Raw genomic sequence first — 24,572 nt, forward strand, 5'->3', positions numbered from 1 at the left:
GGCTGCTGCTGCTGCTGCTGCTGCTGCTAAGTCGCTTCAGTCGTATCTGACTCTGTGTGACCCCACAGACAGCAGCCCACCAGGCTCCTCTGTCCCTGGGATTCTCCAGGCAAGAACAGTGGAGTGGGTTGCCATTTGGAGGGAAAGGCAGAGGACACAAATCAAACAAGGCCCAGTGTGTCACCCGCGCTAAGCAAAGACATAAATTGAGGCAAGGCCACGTCGCCCTGGTCATGTGGCTGCCAGGACCACGGGAGGCACGGGACGCCTGTGTTCATGGCCGTGGCTCCCCAGCCCTGAGCAGACAGTTGCCAGTTCACACACTGCCCGAGCGGGAGGCGGTGCCACGCGGCTCAGGCCGTCCCACAGCCGGGAGTGCAGTGGACCGGGCGACGCTGCGAAGCGGGGCAGAACCCGGCACTCGGCTCGGGGGACTTCTCAGGGAAGGGCGAGGCTTTCGGGCAGCTAACTGGGCCACCCTCGGCATCAGGTGCCAGCGGTGCCAGGCTGCCTCGGAGGCGCTGCTCGAGCCGCCCGGCTCCCTGGGTGTGACCCGGGCAGGGCGGAGCACAGGCGGGCCACGTGGAGACCCGCTCACTGGCTCACTCGCTCACATTCCTTCATCCCTCAGCTGACGGGCTGCTCTGGACACAGAGCTAGGCAGGCAGGACGAGTGCTTTGCCACCAGCTGCCATCACAAGCCAGTCACGTCAATAAACACGCGACAGGCACTCAAACCCATTTGTTGAATAAACAAGTGGATCTGGAGATCATGCTTATTTCACTCTCTCCCTTCTCTCAACGTCCACCACAATCATAAGAGGAGAGAATTGGTAAAAAAAACAAGCAAAAAGCACAAGCTGTCGCGACTTTGGTTCACAGGTCGAGGTGCATCGGGGATCTGAGACCCGCCCGCCTGCAGAGGGCCCCGGCTCCCTGCCCCGCCGCGCCCCGCCCGGACCGCGGCCCGTCTTGCTCTGCTGTGTGCAGGCACCTGGATGCCCTTCAGGTTCATCCTGCGCTTGGGCGGGTGGTGGGGCAGGAAGTAGCGGTTGTCCTCTGGCGAGTCCTCTGAGGTGGAAGAGTCGTCGGCCTCCTGACCGTTGGTCCTTGGGCTGGTGTCCCCGAAGTTCTGAGAGATGATGGTCACCGGCAGGTTCCTGGGCAGACTCTGGAGACAAGGAGAGGCCGTGCCCGTCATGAGCGCCCAGAGCGGCCACCGCACGGCAAAACGGCTCTGCTAATGGCGCCACCACTCACCTCCCTTGGTCACCAAGCTTGGAGCTCCGGGCGGAGGGGAGGGGGCTGCTCCTCCTCCCTAAACCCTGTGTCCCGCTCGGGGCCAAGCTCTCTCATCCGAGCTCCTCTCAAGGCCTGCCTGCCTCATCTCCCACCCACCAGGCCCTGGCATTCTTTATAGCAGTGATGGGATCACCTCCCTGCTGGTCTTGGCTGCTTGCCCCTTGGCCACCACCAGATCCCCAGTGTTCTACTCCTCTGCCTCAGCTACAAACATAAAAAGTACCGATGAGTAACTAAACCATGATAAAAGGGCTACTGTCCTAAGGGATTTGCATCCGTGATCTGAGGCTGAGGTGCCAAGTATCCCCCAAAGCCACATAACACCCTCCAGCCATGCTGCCTCCAAACTCAAAGCTCCTGGCCTTTCCTCCTGGCCCCAGATCCTTCATGGTCCAGGAAAAACTCTCAGCCAAGCTCCTTAGCAGACAGGCCCACCCTGCTCCCTGCTGCTCCCCGCTCCCGCCCACCTCCCGCCTGTCCCTGCCGGTCACTCGAGGACAACAGAACTGCCCACCACGGCCTGCCCACCGCAGGCCATGGGTGTCACACCCCCAGGCCTCTGCGCGCGGTGTCCCTGTGGCCTGGAATACCACCCCATCTTCCCTCACCTAGCCCGGTGACATTACAGTGCTGGTTCATAAATGCTTCCCGAAGGGCCCAGCCATGCCTGGTACCATGCTATGCGCTGGACACACAGATGGGCCTACACGGAACTTCTCCGTGATCATGAACTCTGAGAAATGCTCAAAGTGAGAATCTAACCCAGAGGCTCCTGGTGTCCACGATGGGGGCCGTCGATCACCTAGCCAAGGAACTGATGCTTCCGCCAACCCCAGAAGGGGACGGAACTTGGCCAGTGAAGTACAGGGACATCCCCAGTGGAGGCCCTGAGGCCCGCCCCTCCCATGGGGAGTCTCTCCTGGAACCCTGAAAGAATGGGGGCCTCCTCCCCTGGGCACTCACAGCACGCCTTCAACTCATCATTTACAGCACTTGTGCTGAAAAGTCATGTTCCTGAATTTGCCTCCAGCATCAGACCTGAGTCCTTGGGTGAAGGGTGAGGGGTGGAGGGTCTTATCCTGGTTCCCCGAGCCACTGGCTAGTGATGCCCTTGGGCAAGTTAGCTGCTTGTGTCCAATTCTACCCTTGGCAAAGGGAGACAGTGATCTCACCGTCCTGGCAGGACGGTCCTGTGGGTTAAAGGAGATACGGCACAGAAGGCACTTGGCTCAGGACCTGCAGAACCCACAGCCATGAGAGACAGTTTCACCTGCTTGCATGGGCATCACTCACTTCTGAGCGCCTGGGGCCCTTCTGTGACATGCACTTGAACTTCCCATCGAGATAAGTAATGTTTCCTTTATGGGCTCTAGTGACTAATGGGAGCTGGGCATCTTAAACCCCATGCCCGCCCACATGGGTTTAAGGAAACCCAGTGGGAGGTGAACTGAAACGGAGCTGCAGTTCTAACTTGGAAGTGACTTGCCCGAGATGCCCCGGCCAGCTGGCAGGTGGCCAGGCCAGGCAACTGTCCTGCCTCTTCTAGCTTTCACATGAGCAGTCCACCCTCCCACATGCATGTGGGACTCTGCTCAACGTTACATGGCAGTGGGATGGGAGGGGAGTTTTGGGGGGAGAATGGACACATGGATACGTATGGCTAAGTCCCTTCGCTGCTTATGTGAAACGATCACAGCATTGTTAACTGGCTAAACTCCAATACGAAATAAAAAGCTAAACAAAATAAAATGAGCGGTCTGGTCTGTTCATCACAACAGACACCCAAGAGTTGATGGGCTCGGGCGGGCGCCCCGGGCGTGGTTGGGACGGCTGTCCTCTGCAGGGGACCCCGCCCGGCGCCCGGCGCCCGCCCCTACCCCACCTGCTCGAGGGTGCCGCTATCCTTGGAGAGGCGCCGCAGCTTGCTCTCCAGGTTGACGATGCAGGCCTCCCGCCGCACCATCTCGATGCGCATCTCGTCGTTCTTCTCCTCCAGCTCGCGGATCTGCTTCCGGTACTTGTCCTTTTCGATCAGGCACTGGGAGTACTGGGTCTGCGCCTCGTCCCGGGAGTGGAAGGCCTGCCCGGGAGGCAGAGGACAAGGTCGCTGGGTTCTCTCCCTCTCCCTGCCAAATCAGACCCAGGACGCCCGCTCCCCAGCCCACGTGTCAGCCACAGCGTCTCCGGCCCTTTTGCTGAATCTGACACTTGGGCGTTTCCACTGCCACCGCCCTCTGCACGTGTTACAGCCCCTCGTGAGTTCACCCTGGCTGTGTGCCCGCCGCTGGGCTAAGAGGTCCGAGGCAGAGCCCACGCGCCACCCTATGAGGTGGTGCGGTTATTTTAGTCCCACTCAGACGGGAGCACTGAGGCTTCCAGGCAGGGACAGCGTGCAGCCACACGTCTGAAGAGGGACAGGGCCTGGACCTGGCCGTCTGACTCCGAAGCCCAGGACACTGGAGTCCCATTCAGGCTCCTGCCCTGCTTTTTAAGCACCAGTGACACAGCTGGGAGGGGCTCATCTTTGGAAGGGAAGCAGGGCAGACGGGCTCCTGAGCGGCTCCAGCAGAGCCGACGGCGCGGCCCGACAGCGCCCCGCGGCCCCGTGGCCGGGAGCCCGCGCCGGCTGGCTGTACCTGGCCCCGCTCGCGCTCCACCTCCTCCAGCTGCAGCGTGACGGTGCTCACGCGGTGCTTGTACATCTCGCAGTCCTTCCCCAGTGTGGAGCACTTCAGCTCCAGATCCTCCTTCTCCTCCAGGTACTGCGAGCACAGGGAGAGGCCAGTGCTCGCATCAGCCACTGACAAATCAGGGCCGACAGCCGGTTTCCAGCCGTGGCTTCCCAGGGCCGGCCTGCCCTCCCTGCGGCGCCTGACCTGAGTCAGCGCTCTGACAAGAAGGGACCACGGTAAAAGGCCAGCCACCAGCTGAGATCTGAGGCAGACCTACTATGTGCAGGGGGAGTGGGGGACAGGGTGGACACCGCGTGTGCCTTCCTGGGGCCGCAGTGGGCAGCCAGGGGGCAAGACCAGTGCTATGCAGACACATAGAACAATTCACAAGTCACGGCACGGTGCTGATACACCGGGAGTCACGCCAGGGCTCGGACCTGGTCCTGGAAGAGAGTGGGGGCCCAGGGTCCCACAGATACACACGGGGCCGGGCCCCACCCCAAGCTGCAGCCCCGGCCGTCCGAGGGCCCACCTTGTCCCTCAGCTCCTCCGCCTGGCGGACCTCCTCCTGCAGGTTGTAGATCTTGTTGACGAGCTCCTGCCGGTCCTCAAGGGCCTCCTTGCGGTCATGCTCCAGGATGTCCAGGATGGCCTTGTCTGAGTCTGGCAGGCTGCGCTTCCCGGCCTGGGCGGGTGGGGGGTGGTGTGTGTGTGGGGGGGACATTTAACGGGGCTGGGGGGCGCGGGGCAGGGAGCAAGGAGGCCCGGGAAGGCGGCAGACAGAAGCGCCAGTGACAGACACGCAGCGAGCGGAAGGCTTTGTGCCAGGGAAGCAGAGGCAAGAGTCGCTGTCTCTTGGGGTCCTTAAGCGGCTTATTACTTATGAATTTTATCACCTGGAAAGAAGCATAAAACCCACTTCTGCTCAGAAACATCCCGATGCCCATTGTTCTGCCCCGGCTCTTACCAGAGCCCAGAGAGGCAGTTGCGCAGCTTCTCCGAACATGTCACTGCTGACGACAAAGATGGGGCTGATCTGCCTTGCAGATGCCTCCCCTGAAACATCAGTTAGTCTGCTCCGACTAAACCGGGACCCAGTCTGAGCTCTGGACCAAGGCCTTCCGCTCCAGGCAGCAATGATCCTGGGGGGGCATCCCTCTTTCTGGGGGAGGGGGCGGGTGCCATCCCTCCTCCCCTGCACGTGTATTTGGGGATGTTTTTCCTCTGAACCCACAGATGAGTGTGATGACAAAGAAGGGGAGGCCCTCGAAGCTTTAACAAATCCCTCCCAGCTGAGAGCTGAGCTTCCTGGAATCTTTAAGGCAAGAAGGTTTTCCCCGAAGTACTTTCCTCACAATGCCCAGGACACTGATTTTCATGAAATGATTCAACCAAGGAAACAATATCACAAGTGTTACCTCATATAATGTCTGAGAAGTGGGTGGTGTGGTCACCCCTGTTGACAGAGGAAGAACTAAGGTGGCCAAGGATGATGACATGAATTCTCTGCGGTCCCGCGGTCAGCAAGGGACGCCCCGGCAGGCGTGCTGTCCCCGCCCTCACCTGGATGATGGACTGCAGCTCCTGGATCTTGGTCTTCAGCATCTCGTTCTCCCGCTCCAGCTCCAGGACCTGCTCCTTCTTGGGCCGGTTCTCGATGTCGTTCTTCAGTTTCAGCGACTGGTTCCTCTCCAGCTTGCATTCCTCCTCCATCTTGTTTAACCGATGCTTTAGCTGGTCAATCTGAAACACCCCCAGGGGGCCAAGGGGACAACGAGTTTGCAGGGAAACATTCAGAAAAGGGAGTGCCTCCCCACATCCTGCTAGACTGCTGGCAAGATCTGTGTTCTGTCCCCTCTCTCCTCCTCCAGCTGGTGACACAGAAGGGCTCAAAGATGCTCCTTCAGTGAAACAAACCACCCGCTCCTTGTTGAGGAAGTGGTCCTGGTCTGTTACTTTAGAACAGTGCTTGGGCAGTTATGGTCCTCAGAAAACCTCCTCGGGCAACCTTCATGCACGTGGAACAGGTTACAGGTTAGGATGAGAGGTTACCAAGCTGGTGTTTCCCTGAGGTACACTTTCCATTTTAAAGGCCTTTTCTGACAGGTTTCGAACTCTGATCTTCAGAAGACAAGATTCCTGAAGAACCCTCATGTTTCAGAAGAGGGCAGAGATGGGGGGAGGGGAATTCGGGCTCTATCTTGACTTCACGCCCCAGCGCAGCTCCGCCTACATGTGATTTGGCCTCGTGGGTTTCATCCAAGATTTTATTTGAAAAAATGGCACCACTGCTAAAAGAAGAGCTTGAGACTCATTGGACTATAGGTTGGGAGGATCTCTGGCCTAAAGGACCTGCCCAGACTTAGTGTAAGAAAGACTGCTTTCCGGGAGGAGGCAGTTACTATTCTTTGGACTTTGACAACTGGCGATGTGCTGAGCTTCACCCTCAAGAAGTGAGTGTCAGGAACTGGGGCCAGGAGAAGGCTTCTTAAACTCCTGTGACTGTGTTTGTTTGCTTCCCCAGAGGGATCAGTGTTGGCCAAACACCTAATAAGAGGATGGCTTTTAAGTGCTGCAAGGAACAGACCACCGAGGGGTGAGCGTCCTTTTCTAACTCTGGGCTTTTGGGGAGAACACCTCCCGAAATCTGGCAGGCACAGGGTGCGGGCTTTAGCCTGGAGGGGACCCCAGCTGCACCCCTGTGGCCTGAGAAATGGCCTAGGACCCAGCTGGCCAGATATTCTTTCAACCAAAGAGAAAAATTCCTTTAAGTTCTGAGATTCTTTCTTGCTATTACTGTATATTCAGGAAAACATAAAACAGTCCTATGAGAGAGAAACTTAAATCTCTACCACACCCTCAAATCCAAGATGAAAACAGCATGGAAACCTTTCTTCCTGGTCATGCAAAAGATAAAATAAAAAATCCTCACCATTTTGGAGGATGAACCTAAGTACCCCTGTTCTAGGTCCATTCGAGTAGACACGAAGTGGGTAGTACTGGGTCAGCCATTTTGATGAAGACTCATATTTCAATACTGAGCAATCCTAGGGCGTAGGTTTTATTTTCATTTTCATGTAATTGCCATTTACAAACGAGGAAACCAAGGCAAAGAACCAATCAAGTGGTAAGGCCAGAAGCAGGTCTTGCACTCACATCCAAAGGACCTAAGTGCTCATGCTCTTTGCCTGCTATGCCGCTGACTCAGTTCACCTGAATTCCAGTGGACTGTTTACTGGTCTGTCTGCTTCAGTGACCTGGGCAGAAATCAGGTTATTTATCCCTATGTCCCCCACGGTGCTTAGCACCGTGCCTTACACAAGGCAGGTGCTTAATAAATATTCCAAGAGTCTATTTTCCGCCCAGCAGACAGAGTGATCCTTCTAGATATAAATCAGCTGTCACTCCCAGCTCTCAATCCTTCAGTGGCTTCCATCACTCCTGGAATAAATTCTAAAGTTCTTACCAAGCCCCCGTGATCTGGACCCTGGCCATCTCTTCAAGCTGCTTGCTCATCTGGCTCCAGCCGTGCTGGCTCTCCTGCTGTTTCTCAAGAATACCAAGCGTGCGCCTACCTGGGGTCTTTGCACTCAGTCTCTGCTCTCCCCCCGAGACTTGCATGACTGGCTCCCTCCCTTTCCTCAGATCTCTGCTGCTGTGTCCCCTGCTCAGGTACCCTTCCTGACCATCCTATTTAAAACAGGATCCCTCACTCACTATCCCCAAATTCTTTTCTCCTTCTTTGTAATAGCACTGATTACTACCAGGTATTGATGTATTTGTTTTCTGATTAGAATGTGAGCTCCCTGACAGCGGGGCTTTGGTCGTGAGTTACATATTCTTGGAAAAGAGCCTGGTAGCAAGGCAGTGCACAATAAATAAAAGGAATGAATGAGTTAATCCAATTCCCTTCTCCATCTCCCTTTTGGAGGTAAACTTATTAACAACGTCCATCACTTGGCTACTGGGTTGTTCACTGATATGCCACTGTGTCACGCCTAGCTATGCAGAGATACAGCTGTGAAGGGGAGAGTCCTCGCCTCAAGGACCTCTCGACTCCAGAGGACAGGTGCTGTGCTCGTATCCTTGATGATTTTCCCAAGGGCCAGTGGGGTGGGCAGATCCCTGGGTCCTCCACCTTCCCCCCAGTGTGATTCAGGGCACGTGTGCACCATGTCTGGTACCTGCACCTGGTGGGTCCGGGCTCCGGAGCAAGAGGGAGGCCCCACCGGATCCAGGTGTGCATGTCTGCACACGTGGACGCTGCACCCGTGCACATTGGCTCCACGGGCTCTGGAGCAGGAAGTCCCAGCCAGCAGGTCCGAGTGCGCATGTGCAGACATGCAGGGGGCGGGGCTAAGCTGTCCGCGCTAAGCCTCGCTGGGAAGGCAGGCGCATGCGCACAGTGACCTCAGGCGCCCTCACGGGGCAGGCGGCACACCTTGTCCCCGCCAGCCTGGCGGTCTTCGCCCCAGGGCTTCACCTGCGCTCAGTGGGGCCCCGGGGTCCCGCCGCGCGCCTCACCTCGAGCTGGAGGTCTCGGCTCCGCATGACCGCCATATTCTTCTCCTCGCTGAGCTGGGCGTAGCGCATGGCCAGGTTGTAGTTGTCGTCCTTCACCTTGACCAGCTCGTCGTTGTAGCCGTCGCGCTCCTCCTTCATCTTGTAGTAGCGCTCCTGGAAGGTCAGCAGCTCCACCCGCGTCAGCGTCAGCTGCTGCTTCTCGTCCTCCAGCTGCCGGGACTTGGCCAGCAGCTCGCACCGCTGCAGGTCCTTGGCCTTCATCTGCTGCTGCAGCTTGATGACTTCGTTCATGAGGAAGTGCGTGAGGCCCTCGTGGCCCTCCTCCACTGTGGAGAGGGGGCGCTCAGTCAGGCCTGAGGACTGGGGAGGGCAGGAGGGGTTCCAGACGTGGGGCCGCGGTCACAAGTTCACTCATTCACTCCCTCACGTTCTGCTGAGCGCTTACTGCCCACTGGGCACTGGGGATTCAGGGTGAGCGAGACAGCCTCGGTCCCGTGAGAGCTTATGTCTGGTAAGGGAGATAGACGTTAAATGGAAGCAAATGACCACATACAAATATAACTACAGACTGAGAGGGTTTCACAAGGTATAGGGGTCCACGAGAGTGTGTAACGGGCCAGATCAGCTGAGTGGACTGAAGCGTCAGAGAAGGCACCTGATGGATGAGCTGAAGTCTTGAGGACAGAAAACACATTCTAGGAAGGCTGGACAACATTGCCAAGGTCCTAAAGGAAGGCAGGAGGGGCCTGGTACATTTCGGAAACTGAAGGAAGACCCACGCGACTGGAGCTTAGAGACAGAAGGGCAGAAAGGTGAGCCTGGGAGTATCATCAGGGGCTGGACCATGCAGGGTCCTTGTGGGCCGCACCTGGGTCTTTAAGTGGGGGAGGGTAACATGAAGAGTAGAGAAATCACTGGAGCAGGGCAGGAAAGGATAGAAAGGGTTGATAAGGTTTGTAAGGGTCTTGACTAGGGTAGTGGTGTATATGGGGAAACGACTGACTCAAGAATATTTAGGAAGGAGAATTAAGACAACAGGATGACCATGGGCTCTGGTTCATGCGATGCTGGCAAGAAAGCAGGCAAGGTAAGGACAAGATCCAGAGGGGAGTGTTAGCTTCTGCTCCACCCAGCAACATTCCTGGGGGAAGCTCAGTGAGCACCCACTTCCCTGGGCTCCTGATTCAGTTTGTCCCGCTGCCACCTACCTTTCATCACCAGGCAGAAATAAGTGCTTGACAATTCACAAGTGCCACCAGGGCACCATCCTGATATCACAGCTTCATAACCTGACAACTGTCCCATCGCTGGACACACACACACACACACACCCCTCCTACCACAGGTGGAATGCTGATGGCAGAGCCACTTACCCACAATGGTGGAGAACCTCCGAGTAGGTTCCTTCCCAGTCACCAGTTTGTATAATTCTGGGTAGTAAAATTCCAAGCTCTCCAAGAAAACCACATAGCCCCTTTGCCCCTTGGTATGTAGAATGTCCAACAGTCGACCTAGAGGAAAGGTCAGATCACTTAGAGGGAAGAGTATGTGTCTGATTGGATGCCAGTCTCCAGACCCAGTCTTATGCTGGCTCATATCCATCAGTACACTCTTAAGAAGATGGTCTCCACCTCCTGTCACTCCGAGTTACATCTTACAGTCTAGACAATGTAAAGCAAAGTGCCAGGCCCTCAGCAGGGGTGCAATGTTAGTTTCCTTTCTCCAGAGCGTTCCAGGCACCAGTGGTAAAGAATCCACCTGCCAATCAGGAGTTTGAAACCTGGGTTGGGAAGGTCCCCTGGAGCAGGAAATGGCAACCCACTCCCGTGTTCTTGCCTGGAGAATCCCAAAGACAGAGCAGCCTGGAGGGCTTTGGTCCATGGGGTCGCAAAGAATCAGACACGACTGAGGCAACTTAGCATGCAAGCAGGCAGGTACAGTATGCAAGGCTGCTAATTCTGAGCCCTCTGGTGGTTCAGACAGTAAAGAATCCGCCTGCAACACAGGATACCCAGGTTGAATCCCTGGGTGGGGGAAGATCCCCTGGAGAAGGGAATGGCAACCCACTCCAGGATTCTTGCCTGGAGAATTCCATGGAGCCTAGTGGGCTACAGTCCATGGGGTCACAAAGAGTCGGACATGACTGAGCGACTAACACTTTCCTTTCTACAAGAAGTTGGCAGAACCAGAATAAACGGAATTGCAGCCATCGGAAGCCAGCGGTTTTAAAGAGCTTCCCAACTGACTGGGCTAAAACTAACCACACAGGCAACAGCTCATCTGTGACAGGAGGAGGATGGACGTGCAGCAGCAGTTACAGAGTAGTCTGTGGCTCTCTGGGATTCAGACCTGGCAGACCAGTATTTGGATGGGGACCCAGGAAAAGTCATAGAAAGCAGGGCAGCTCCACGTTCTTCAACAGGATTATCACATAGTCTGGAAACATCTTTAAGTGGAATTTCCTTGGCAGCCTTCAATGTTTATCCTACTGGTTCCACTTACTGTTTCCATTTCTTGACCCTTCCTTAAACATGTTATTTTCAGTTATTTCTTCCTTTGAGGTCCTAAAACTCTATACTTCCCCTAGGATAGACTCGATAAATAAACTGCATCTTGTGTCAGTTGAGTGTTAGAGCTACCTGGAGCAGTGTGTTGAGAGGGGTTCTAAAGGTACATCCAAGCTCAGCAGGAAAGCATGCTGTGATTGGTGATGTCTGTCATATAAGCAAAAGAGTGTCACAGCCTACAAGCTACTCATTGCCCGCCATACTGTGGGCAAGTGAGTTTCAAGCCTCCTAAACTGGGAAACACAGAAAGAAATGTATTTCACATTGTGACCACATGCTTACACACAAAGACGTATTTTCTTACAAACATGTATGTGTATACACACATGTGTATAAAAGCAGAACAGTGTTCACAAACCACACTTATTTTGCCTTTAATGAATCTGATAAAGTGTCATGGACCCCTAGGCAGTCTGGAAAAGCCTATGGACTGTTTATCAAAATACTATTTTTAAACTGAAAAAATATATTGGATTACAAAGGGAATCAATTATAAGAAGATACAGTAAACAAATATTAAATTTGCGGCTCTGTAATAAATCTGCTTCTTTATTAATGCATTAAATAACCCAATCTCTCACCAGGTCTAATAACTGCAATAATTTCAAGGGAGAGATGAGTATAAATGGTATTTTGGAATATCTCTAATAGCTGAAATGTGATAAGATATCTGGAACGCTTACTGTTGACATGGTCACAAGTATTGCTAATCACTGTGGTCTATTGCTCAGCTATGTTCATAACTGGAGGGAATGCTAAGTCTTGGCATAGGTTTGTAAAATAAAGAGGCACCGTCTCCATACCCCTATCGAAGTTCACAGATCCTCTCTGCACACGGGCAGCTGGGTGGGGGAGCAGGGGTGGCCAGAGATGTGTGGACTCCAGTTAAGAAACCCCTGAGCGAGGGAAACTTAGCGTTGCCGCCGCTCGCAGGAGAGAGCCCGCTGAGGTTACCTGCCCGGTTGATCTTGGACGGCAGCATGGGAGCGCTGAGCACCTCCTCCTCATCTTGCTCGTCGATGACCTTGCACTGGCGCAGGTAGGGGGTGAGCTTGGCGGGGTTGATGTAGCGGCTGAGCATGTGTCGGTTGCACTCCACGTTCTCCCACAGGGCGTCCTCCTCATCCTTCAGCGTCTCCATGTAGTCGTCCATCTCGGGCGCTCCTCCTTCCAGACATAAACCCCGACACGGTTAATCAAAGAGCCTCGCCGGATGAGCTCTATCAACTCTGGAGAGATCGGGATCTACCGTTAAAGAAGGTAGAGATATACAGAAGTTTACCTTTTATTTAAGAAAGAAAGGCATGTGAATACAGACAATATCATTCTTTATGTGCTAAACATAAACAATGGATGAATGTCATAAAATAAAAAATTATGGAAAGGGAAAATTTTGCAGTTGGTGTAAATCCTTTCCATCCAAGCTTTTATATCTTACTAAGAATTTATCTTTCGGAAAACGATATATGCTATACTTTCTGTTTCACAGTTTCACGTGGACGGTGTCACATTACATGCTTTCCTGTTTCCTTTTTCGACTTGCTTTTTTCCTTTATGCATTTATTGGGGTTTACCTAGGTTGATACGTACAGACCTAATTCATTCATTTTTAAAAACAGCTTTGTTGAGATACAATTCATGTAGCATATAATTCACCTTTTAAAAGTGGACAATTCAGTGCTTTTTAGAATATTCCCAGAACACAATTCATTTTAGAAAATGTTCATCAGCCCCCAAAGAAACTTCCTACCAAGGGTAGCAGTCGCTCTCCGCTTCCCTCCAAGACCGCCGCTCCCCAGCCTTAGGCAGCCACTCATCTACTGCTTCCCTGGACTTGCTGCTGCTGGCCACTCACCTAAACGGGATCATACAATATATGGTCTTTTCTGACTTTGCAAGGTTCATCCATGCCGTAGGTAGCATGTTTCAGTACTGCTTTTTACTGAGGAATACTTTTTCATTGTTTGGATATATCGCACCTTGTTAATCCATCCGTCGATGAGTACTCGGGTTGTCTGGTTATTACGAATTGTGCTACCGTGAAGATTCACGTTTAAGTCTTTTTGTAGATCTGTTTTTATTTCCCTTGGGCAGATAGGCAGAAGTAGAATTGATGAGCCATATGGTAACTCTATTTTAACATTTTGAGGAACTGCTAAACTGTTTCTCAGAGTGGCTGCACCATATTATATTCCTGCTAGCGACGTACAAGGTTCAGATTTATCCACATTCTTGTCAACTCTTGTTACTGTCCATCTTTTTTTTTTTTCTTTTACTATAGCCATCTGAACAGGCAGGAAGTGGTATTTCATTGTAGCTTTGATTTGATTTCCCTAAAGACTGTCGGTCACCTGTGCATTGAGAAATGTCTGTTCAAATCCTTTGCACATTTTTAAACTGCATTGTTTTTACTGTGGAATTTTTTTATGTGTTATGGATACAAGTCAGATATGATTTGCAGATATTTTCTCCTATCCTGTCAGTTGACTTTTCACTTTCTTAAAGGTTTATTCCTAGCATAAAAGCTTTTAATTCTGATGTACTCCAATTTCTTTTTTCACTTCTGGTTTTGGTGTGTATCTAGGAAACCACTGCTTACTTAATTCAAGGTTATAAAGATTCACTTCTATTTAGTTTTCTAACAGTTTTATACCTTTAACTCTCACATTTAGGCTTATGATGCATTTTTGAATTAATTTTTGTGTATGGTGTGAGGTAAGGGTCCAACTGTTTTTTACATGTGGATATTCAGTTGTCCTGGGGCTTCCTTGATGGCTCAGTGGGTAAAGAATCTTCCCGCCAGTGCAAGAGACACAGGAGATGTGGGTTTGATCCCTGGGTCGGGAAGATCCCTTGGAGGAGGAAATGGCAGCCCGCTCCAGTATTCTTGCCTGAAAAACCCCATGGACAGAGGAGCCTGGCGGGCTGTAATCCAAAGGGTCGCAAAGATTCAGACATGACTGAGTGACTGAACGTGCGCACACACACACATACACACACACATACACACACACACACGTACACACACACACACACGTACACACACACACAGATTCAGTTGTCTCAGCACAATGTGATGAAAAGATTCTTCTTTCCCCATTTAATGGTCTTAGCACCTTTGTGAAAAATCAACTGACCATAAAAGTTTAAGTGTTTCTTTCTGGACCGTCGGTTCAATCCCACTGCTCTGTACGTCTGTCCGTAGGCCACACTGTCTCCATTACTGTAGATGGATAGCTAAGTTTTAAAATTGGGAAGTGTGAGTCTTCCAACCTTGTTCCTCCCAGTTCAGACTGTTTTGTCTATTCAGGGCCCTTGGCAATTCCATGTGAATTTTAGGAATGAGCTTGCCAATACTTGCAAAAAAAAAAAAAAATCTGGGATTTTGACAGTATGTAGATGAATTTGAACAGTAATACTATCTAACAATTGCATGTTATGCTTCGAGAATATGGCTTCCAAGGTGGTGCTAGTGGTAAAGAACCCACCTGCTAATGCTGGAGAGGTAAGAGACGCCGGTTCAATCCCAGGTCGGGAAGATCCCCTGGAGAAGGGGATGGCGACTCAGTCCAGTATTCTTGCCCGGAGAATGCCATGGACAGAGGTGCCTGGTGGGCTGCAGTCCACGGGGTCTCACAGAGAATATGGACTGTGTTTCTACTAATTCAGCTTTCTAATCTCTTTCAGCAGAGCACTGCAGTTCCCAGTGTACACTTCTTTTGCTAGATTTATTCCTAAGTGTTTTATTCTTTTTGATGGCGTTATAAACGTGGGCTATAGTCTTCGGTTTACTTCTGTCTTCTCAATATGGGTGCCTTTCCTTTTTTCTTTTTCCCCTCTCTAATTTCCCAGGCTAGAACTTCTAACACAGTGTTACATGGAAGTGGCAAGAATGGACATCCTTGTCTTGTTCTTGACCACAGGGGAAAAGCATCCAGTCTCTCACCATTAAGTACACTGTCACCTGGTTCAGTGAGTGTGTGTTTCAGACATCCTTTATCAGGTTGAGGAAACTCCCTGAGTATTTTTGTCGCAAAAAGGATGTTTGATTTTGTCAAATGCTTTCTCTGCATCCATTGAGATTACCATATAGTTTTTAGTTTTGATTCTATTAATATATTACATTAACTGATTTTCAGGCATTAAACAAACCTTGCATTCTTGTTGTAAATCCCAGTTAGTTACAGATTTGTTGGATTTGGTTTGCTAGTATGTTTCTGAGCCTTCTGGCATCCACTATGAGAGATTAGTTGGTACTTTTCTTTCCTTAAAATGTCCAACTGGTTTTGGCGTCAGGATAATTTTCACCTCATTGAGCAAACTGGGGAAGTGTTCCTTCCGCTTCTATTTTCTGGGAAAGTTAATGAAGGGCAGGCGTACTTTTGTCTTTGTCTGGGAGAGGCTTTTCTTGGTGGGTGGATTTTGATCACTAATTCTTTACTTGCTGTAGGTTTGCTCACATTTCCTGTCTTTCTTGAGTCAGCTTCAATAGCGTGTGTCTTTCTAGGAATCTGTCCATCTCACGTAAGTGACCAAATTTACTGGAAACAGCGTTCATATTTTTATTTTGCCTCTTATTTCTTTAATAAGGTTACTAGTAGTGTCCCTTCTCTTACTCCTGATTCTAGCCATTTGGATCATCTCTCTTTTTCTCTTGGTCAGTCTAGCTCCGGGTTTGTTGACATTTCAAAGAACAACTTTTGGTTTCACTGATTTTCTCTATTGCTTTTCCGTTCTCGAGCTCATTTATTTTTGTTCTAATATGTGATACTTCCTTCCTTCTGTTCGCTTCAGGTTCACTTTGCTCTTCTTTTTCTAGTTTCACAAAGTGGAAGGTCAGGTTACTGATTTGAGATCTTTAAAAAAATATTAACATGTATAGCTATAAATTTCCCTCTGAGGGCGGCTTTAGTGACACCAGTTAACTTTCGATATGCTGCATTTCCATTTGCCTCAAAGTAAAATGGGAAAACCCAAACGAATCTTTTGGCCAGCTCAGTACCTTTGGGTGTAAGGTTTTTCTCCTATAGATGGTATATAAGATTTCTTATTGTTTTAATCTAATCTGACAATCCCTTAATTTTTATTGGTTTATTCATTCTTAACTGCTGTATATATTATTCCATTGCCAGAATATAACATAATTTATTTCTTCATTTCTCTAAAATGGATATTTAATTCCCCCCCAATTTTTCACTTGAACATTTAACATTATTTGTAGTTGGAAAAAATGTAAGCAATCCAGACATTCTTCAGTAGATATTCTATGATCCTTTCGCATTATGGAATGACATTTGAAAATATGAGGTAACATAAAAAGATTTCAAGACAGTATTTTCTTAAAAAGTAAATACATGCATACATACATACATGTGGTATAATTTAAAATGGATTTGGGGACTTCCTTGGTGGTCTAGTGGTTAAGATTCTGCCTGCCAGTGCAGGGGACCTAGGTTTGATCCCTGGTCTGGGCAGATTCCGCACGCCGAGGGACAACTAAGCCTGTGCCCCGCCCCACAGCTACTGAGGACCACAGCCTACAGCCAGCACTCTGCGACCAGAGAAGTCACCGCGATGAATTCTCCAGTCCAGTGCACTGCGACTGGAGAGGGGCCCCTGCTCGCCGCAGCTAGAGAAAGCCTGTGCACAGCCGTGAAGGCCCAGAGAGCCGAAATTAATAAGGAAATAAACATTAAAACATATATAATTACATACATATATATATTTGGTCTTTGCCCCTGGTTCCGGGCATGGAGCTCCAGGATTCTGAGCGGGATATCCCCCAGAGGGATAAGAGTGTTTTTTGTATGGTAATGAGATGACTCTTGGGTAAGGGGCCCCAGGAGCTTCAGGATGGGAACTGAAAAACCAAGCAAGTGATTATAAGGTTAGAACTTTCCGGGGAGAGAGGCTAGAGATTGAGTCCACTCACCATTCCAGGAATGAGTTAGTCAATCACCGTTACGTAATAACACTTGATAAAAATCCCTGTACAACGGGACGCAAAGAGCTTCCAAGTTTCTGAACTCAAGCCCCTACTGGCACGCGTGCCATCTCAACGCTAGGGAACAGACACCTCTGTGTCCAGGGGCTCCTCTCGGGTGCCTTCATTTGTGTCCTTGACAATAAACTGTCATAATAAGTACAGTGTTTTCCCGAGTTTTGTGAGTCACTCCAGCAAACACAGCACCTGGCCAGGAGGTGCGGGAGACCCTTGCGGCTGCCGGGCCAGAGTGCAGGTGGCCCAGGGAGGGGCCAGTGTCCAAGGTGGGGCAGGGTGCAGGCCCAGCCCTGGGCCTGTGGCGGCCTGGCTGCCTCTGGGCAGTCAGTGTCAGAACTGAACTGAACTTGTGGAAAATATGACACGTGCTTGGTGTCGGAAAAATAACACAATGCAGTGTAAGGTCACTCATGTAAGGCAACACCTGTAATTACAGAGGTGGGGCCGCGCGTGTGCATGTGTGCGTGTGTGCACGTGTGAAAGAGGGAGAAGCCGAGACAGAAACAGGAGAGAGGAGGAAGAAACAGGAGAAGGGGAAGGGGGGAAGGGGAGGTCTCAGAGGCTCTGGCTACACTGACCCCGTCCAAGACGTGGCCTGAATTCTGAGGTTACTGGGCAGGACAACTCGGGTGTGGTCAGTACTATTTACAACGCACATGTTTCATCAAATTACTTGGGTAGTTTGAAAAAAATAAAAGAATAACAAAGATGACAGTCCAGTCCAGGGCAACAGAGACACCACTGTCTAATATCAGCCTTCCCACTCCCATCCTCAGACAGCCACAGCGCTGATGTCTGTGCCTGCGTGCTCAGTCGTGTCTGACTCTTTGTGACCCTGTGGACTGTAGCCCACCAGGCTTCTTTGTCCATGGGATTCTCCAGGCAAGAATACTGGAGTGGGTTGCCATTTCCTTCTCCAGGGGATCTTCCCGATCCAGGGATCAAACCCTCACCTCTTATGTCTCCTGCATTGGCAGGTGGGTTCTTTATCACTGAGTCACCTGTTTGTCAGCTGTTTGTTAGAACCAGACATGGAACAATGGACTGGTTCCAAATTGGGAAAGGAGTACGTCAAGGCTGTATATTATCACCCTGCTTATTTAATTTATATCAGGAGTACATCATGCAAAATGCTGGGCTGGATGAAGCACAGGTGGAATCAAGATTGCCAGGAGAAATATCAATAATCTCAGATATGCAGATGACACCACCCTTATGGCAGAAAGGGAAGAACTAAAGAGCCTTTTGATGAAAGTAAAAGAGGAGAGTGAAAAAGCTGGTTTAAAACTCAACATTCAAAAAACTAAGATCGTGGCATCTGGTCCCATCACTTCATGGCAAATAGATGGGGAAACAGTGGAAACAGTGAAAGACTTTATTTTCTTGGGCTCCAATATCACTGCAGATGGTGACCACAGCCATGAAATTAAAAGACGCTTACTCCTTGGAAGAAAAGTTATGACAAACCTAGACAGCATATTAAAAAGCAGAGACATTACTTTGCCAACAAACGTCTGTCTAGTCAAAGCTATGGTTTTTCCAGTAGTCATGTATGGATGTGAGAGTTGGACTATAAAGAAAGCTGTGCACTGAAGAATTGATGCTTTTGAACTGTGGTGTTGGAGAAGACTCTTGAGAGTCCCTTGGACTGCAAGGAGATCCAACCAGTGGGTGTTCATTGGAAAGACTGATGTTGAAGCTGAAACTCCAATACTTTGGTCACCTGATGGGAAGAGCTGACTCATTGGAAAAGACCCTTTGCTGGGAAAGATTGAAGGCAGGAGGAGAAGTGGATGACATAGGATGAGATGGTTGGATGGCATCACTGACTTGATGGACATGAGTTTGAGCAAGCTCTGGGAGTTGGTGATGGACAGGGAGGCCTAGCCTGCCACAGTCCATCGGGTCGCAAAGAGTCGGACACGACTCAGTGACTGAAATGACTGAAAGAGACGGTGGGGCAGGCGAGTGTGCTGGGGGCAATTAGCTAGAAGGTGCATCGGAGTGGCTGGAGGCTGCACCTGGCTGCAGTAACGCGCCCAGGCAGGTCGAGGCTGCGGAGGCAGAGATGGTGCAAGGCAGGCGGAGGAAGAACGTCTGGTGGCGGAGCTGCAGTGAGAGACCCCGAGGACCCTCGAGAAGCGGCTGGCATCATTGCTCTGAGTGTACAAGTCTACTTCCCAGCCCTGTGAGCCTTGGCCATGTGTGGTGTTTGGTTTTTGCTCTGTCAAGAATCTCCCCATTAATCTGAGCTGTTCTAAGTGAGCTTTTGCTACCAACAACCCAAGCACCTTGAGTAAAAATATCTATGTGCTATTATGAGCAACAGCTGGTTTACAGAGGTTAAAAATGGGGACCTTCCACCAGTGACCTTTGCCCTTCTGCTCATACCCTAAGCACTGGCCACCTGGGTCACATGGGGAGAGTTCGTGGTTCAGTGCAACACAAATACACCTCCCAGAAGTGCTCACTCTGACCGCGCGTCAGCATGCTGGTTTTCCATTCTAAAGGAAAATATACTCACCTTCACTATTTTCAAAGAGTCACCATCCTAAGAAGCTGACTCAACAAGTCACTGAGGGGGCAAACACCGCATCGTTCACCCCCTTTTCCTGCTTAAAGAATCCCTATCGTCTTCAGGAACCAGGTGGCCTCACGTTTCAGGGAGGCTGGGCAACTTCTGAGCGGCAAGAAGAGGTGGATCTTGTTTTGGTCTCTGCCTAACAAGGTGGTCTTGTCTGACGTCAGACGAAGCACGTGAAGTCTTTATGACCTGTAGAACCTGCAGGGAAGTCTGCTGGGGGGCAATTCTGGTGCTCTTCCTCGACCTTTGGTAGGAACACAAGGAAGGGATACAGTCCTCGAGCATGGGGATGTGAGCATGTGAATGTGTGCGTGATGCTGGGGCTGCTGCAGCCATCATGTGACCTGCGGACCCCTCGAAGGACACAAGTAACACCCTCACGATGGCAGAGCGAAGGCACGGAAAGAACCCGGGTCTCTGGTGGTACCGCCTCCTGGGTGCTCACCTACAGGCACCGGTTTGTGGTTGAAAGAAACCTGCTGAAAAACACCTTTAAGGCTCCCAGGCCACGTTCTACAGGAAGCGCTATTTTGCGCACCTATTTTTTTTTTTCCCAAAAAGAAGTTCTTTATTTTATTATTTTTTGATCATGCAGAACGTGGGCTCTTAGTTGTCTTATCAGGAATTGAACCCACACCCCATGCAGCAGAAGGGTGGAACCTTAACCCCTGGGCCACTAGGGAAGTCAGTCCCTTGCTCGCCTTTTTATAGACCGAGCAGACTGCCTGCCAGTGGACAAACCCCGTGGCAGCTGCTGGCCGCACGGCCCTTCCTCGTTCACTGGCAACGTGGATCGTGTGGACCCCTCTGCCGTGATACAGTTCAGCGTCTTTGTCTCAACCTCTCACAGAGGCTTCCCACCAGCCCCGACGGTCGTGTCCCGGCTGACCGGCTTCGATTCTCCGCCAGGTCCCCGCTCACTTGGCGCCTGCTTCCCGCGCCTGCCTCTGCCTGGAACCCGCCCCTCTCTGCTCCCCTGGTGAGTCTCAGGTAACCCTCGCTTTACATTTATTTTACATAAGGAGATGACGTGACGTACCTGGCATAGGGTCGGCGCTCGGCAGACAGGACGTGCCCGCCCGTCACTGAGGTCTGACTTCTGTCTACTCCTCCGGGCCAGGGCTGGTCCTGCCCTCAGCCAGTCTCCTTCTGGGTGTGGAGTCGTGCGGGCCAGGATCTGTGAGGGGCAGATGGTCCGACTTAGCACAGAGCCACTCAAACAGCGAAAGGGGGCCCTGCTCTGGAAGGAAAGAATGAAATGATCCCAGAGCCTGCGTCTCTCCAGGGGATAGACATGCCGTGTACCGGGGCCTGCAGCTGCTGCAGGACAAGGGCTTTGGTTCACACCCATGGCCAGTGGGAAGGCCGCCGGCCCCGGGTCCTGAGCCTCGGGCATGGAGAGAAGGCCGGATGGTAACCATGGGGCTGCTCGTGGCCAAGTGCAAGCCCGTCAGAAGTTGACTGAAGCATCTGCAGAGCACAGCGGGTCTAATCAGCTGCTAACTCATCAGATCAAAAGTAGCAAACCACGCTCCCGAGTCCAGAAAGGTTCCCTTCGCTGAGAATCACGTCTCAGGCACCTCCCCCTGCAGGTTTGGGCCGGAACACGCCGGTGCTTCCTCGTTCCTTGTGGTGACCGGCAAGGCCGTCTTGTCCATCAGCCCCTCCAGGGGCCCAGCTGGGGCTGTGGGTTTGGGGCAAAGGGCGGCTGGCGAGGGGGAAGGTGAGGAGGGGCAAACGTTTGTCCTGACAGCTGCTGGGGTCCCTTGGCGGGGGCTTCCACAGCTCCACTCGAAGGTGACGGGGACCTGGGACACCATCGCTTAATCAGAAACTTGCTAGGTTTTGGCTTTGAGGATTAATCACAGGTGACACCAGATCTCCCAGGGCTGACAGAAGCTCTTCTTGTCTGGTGTCAGCTTGGATAGGAGTGAGCTGTCACAGACCCTCAGCCCCAGGGGTGGGGGGGCGGGGAGACGGGCTTCTCTGGAGGTCACCATCTCCTTGTTCTGCTCAGCACCGTCCTCAGGGCCGGCCTTGCTCCACAACCCCCTGCCCAGGAAAATGACACTTCTCTGTATTTGCATTAATGAAGAATGCGCTTGCATTTTCCTCTCATAATCAGAAGAAAAAGCTTTAAGAAAATTAATTGTAAGAGAGGTTTTAATTGCAGGAAAGGGAAAGCATGTTTGTGTAGGAAATGGCAACCCACTCCAGTATTCTTGCCTGGGAAATCCCATGGCCAGAAGAACCTGGCGCGCTACAGTCCATAGGGTCGCAGAGTCAGATACAACCAAGCACTCACACACACAACTACCAACTTGGTCCTAAGGTCGGAGGGAGGAGATGTTTCCTGAGAGACTGACTCGCTGGTTTAACATTCAGCTGGTGGAAACATCATCCCTGTGCTTATAGACTATTTACTCTGAAAGGCACTTGGCTAAGACTAACTGCTGGAGAACTCTTTGAGACAGGTGGTTTTATCACCATCACCACCACCACCACCACCACCACCACCACCACCACGACAGTACAGCCAAGAAAAATCAAGCCTGGGACAGGTTCAAAGTCATAATTAGTGTGGCAGGCAGGATGTGGACTACCGTTAAATCACTGCTATACAGCCCCTAGAATTGCCTTCAAAAAAAAAAGGTCACCTTTTAAACGACTCTAACCAGTAGGTGTGGGGCTTCCCTGATAGCTCAGTTGGTAAAGAATCCGCCTGCAATGCAGAAGACCTGGGTTTGATTCCTGGGTCGGGAAGATCCCCTGGAGAAGGGAAAGTCTACCCACTCCAGTATCCTTGGGCTTCCCTTGTGGCTCAGCTGGTAAAGATTCCGCCCGCAATGTGGGAGACCTGGGTTTGATCCCTGGGTTGGGAAGATCCCCTGGAGAAGAGAAAGGCTACCCACTCCAGTGTTCTGGCCTGGAGTATCCCATGGACTCTCGCAGAGAGTCGGACACGACTGAGTGACTTCCACTTTCACCCAGTAGGTGTATGTACAAAATGTCCCTGAAATATCACTTCAGCAAGCGTAAGACAGAATTAAAACCAAGCTCTCAAGATAGCAGAGCAGATACTGGCTCAGGATTCAAAATAGCTCTTGCTTCTCAAAGGAGGAATCAACTGCTTGGTGAGCCGTGAGCTTCCTGCCATCGGTGTTATTCAAGCACAGTCAGCCGGCGATCACTCACCCTCCAGTGAGGCCTACTACGCAAGCAGAGCTCGCACGCACAGTTTGTGTCGCCTCTCACGTAAGAGTAGACAGACAGCCAAGGTCTCTCGATGTTCGAGAAAAGTCTCCACGTGAAAGGAGGAGGTGGAAGGAGACAAACTGCCACGAGGAAGCGGCAGGAAGCTGACCAGGCACTCAACAAGAGACGCTGGGAAAATAATCCAGTGATTAAAATCCGCAAAGAGGCCAGACGAGGTACTGCAGCCATGGAACGACGCAGGGGGCTTTGCCAGGCGAACAATCAAAGAACAAGGAAAACTTCTTAAGAGACTAAAGTAAAGTAAGTGGGAGCTCAAAATCAACAGAAAATTTAGAAGATAAAGTTGAGGAAATATCCCCAAAAGTTAATAAAAAGTTAAAGAGAATGAAAACGAGAAAGGAGGGGGAATGATGTCCATTCAGGAAGCCTAATATCCAATAAAGCGAAGTCGTAGAGAGAGGCTGCAGAAGTGTGCTTCCTTTCTTGTGTGTCTTGTGGGGACACAGTATCAATTATGGGGTGAAATTATCAGAGACACTAGCATTAGAGGATTCCCCACATCCAAAAACATGAGTCTTTGGTTTTGAAGGGTCCTTTGAGTGCTCAGTACAAATCGGTGGAAAAGAACCTTCTCGGAGTATCATTCTGAAATTTTAGGGCACCAGGGAATAAGAGAAGACCCTAAAATCTCCCTGGGAGGAGACATCAGGCCATATGCAAAGGCCTAGAAGTAAGTCTGGCATCAGATCTTTCAATGGTGATGCTGGAAACTGGGGGACAATGAGGTGATGCCTTCACGTTTTTGATGGAAAGTACTTCTAAAACTAGGATTCTATTCCTACCCAAACTATTGGGTGTGAAAACAGAATGATGCTGTTTTCAGAAAGGCAAGGACTCTAAACATCTAGCTTCCATGCATCCTTTCTTAGGAAGCTACTGCAGGATATACTCCAGCAAAATGAGGGAATAAAACAAAAATATGAAGGCCAGGAAACAGAGCAGCAAGGAGTGTTCCAGGGTGACAGGGATGCAGTGAAGAGTAGCTGGCCAAGGCTGCAGCAGGACCCTGGGTGGTCAGGGGAAATAAAGAATGGTTATCTGACATCCTTGATGACCTAGGAAATAACATCATTAGGCAAATGACAGGTGTGAGAGTCAGACAGAAAAAAACTGAGGACACGTATGATGAAAAAAGCCCCAGCAAACGAAAAGAGAGGCAATATTAACTTTGGACAAAATAAAAAGATAAGAAGGAAACATAATCCCTGCATACGACTTGTCTCAACTTGAACAATAGTTACCTGGTCATGATAAAGTAACAGGTCAAACTGATCAGAATGTACAAAGACAATGATGGGGGTAAGTGCACGGAGAGGGGAGCTAGGAAAAGGAGACAAGGATCAGCTGCCTAAAGGCATGTCAGTACATGACGTCTTAAAACTGACACGTCACTGAATAGCAGTGTAAGCATGCTACTTAGAAATAAGGAGGGAAGGACCCGAAGGAAGCAAAGCGGAGAAGGGTTGAAGTGGCTGCCCCTGGGGACCAGGGCTGGGGATGGATGGAGGCTCTTTTTATGACAAGCCTATTTCACTTTCTCCCCTTCATGGATCACAGTCACGGTGAAGGGTCTTACTTAACTCTGAAGCTATGAGCCATGCCATTCAGGGCTACTCAAGATGGACGGGTCATAGTGAAAAAAATCT

The 24,572-nt window shown here is 50.8% G+C and overlaps 1 protein-coding gene across 5 annotated transcripts in view; it reads right to left on the reverse strand.

Moving 5' to 3' along the window:
• CARD11 (caspase recruitment domain family member 11) overlaps positions 1–24,572 on the reverse strand; it is a 104,487-nt gene that overhangs the window by 17,712 nt on the left and 62,203 nt on the right. For 4 of the 5 annotated variants that reach the window (XM_055410409.2, XM_088832873.1, XM_055410405.2 and 1 more), the window contains exons 2-10: positions 20,690–20,827; positions 12,020–12,232; positions 9,872–10,009; positions 8,499–8,824; positions 5,538–5,717; positions 4,507–4,659; positions 3,939–4,064; positions 3,185–3,382; positions 995–1,171 (exon numbers count right to left, since the gene is read on the reverse strand). In XM_055410409.2, the coding sequence (XP_055266384.2) occupies positions 995–1,171; positions 3,185–3,382; positions 3,939–4,064; positions 4,507–4,659; positions 5,538–5,717; positions 8,499–8,824; positions 9,872–10,009; positions 12,020–12,232; positions 20,690–20,696 (1,518 nt within the window). In that variant the 5' untranslated portion in view covers positions 20,697–20,827. Of the gene's footprint in view, positions 1–994; positions 1,172–3,184; positions 3,383–3,938; positions 4,065–4,506; positions 4,660–5,537; positions 5,718–8,498; positions 8,825–9,871; positions 10,010–12,019; positions 12,311–20,689; positions 20,828–24,572 lie in introns of all 5 variants that reach the window. The other variant, XM_055410410.2, reaches the window with a different exon arrangement.

Source organism: Moschus berezovskii, chromosome 27 (assembly GCF_049115385.1).
Source record: "Moschus berezovskii isolate FMDL1 chromosome 27, NW_MosBer_1.0, whole genome shotgun sequence".
NCBI classification, from domain to species: domain Eukaryota; kingdom Metazoa; phylum Chordata; class Mammalia; order Artiodactyla; family Moschidae; genus Moschus; species Moschus berezovskii.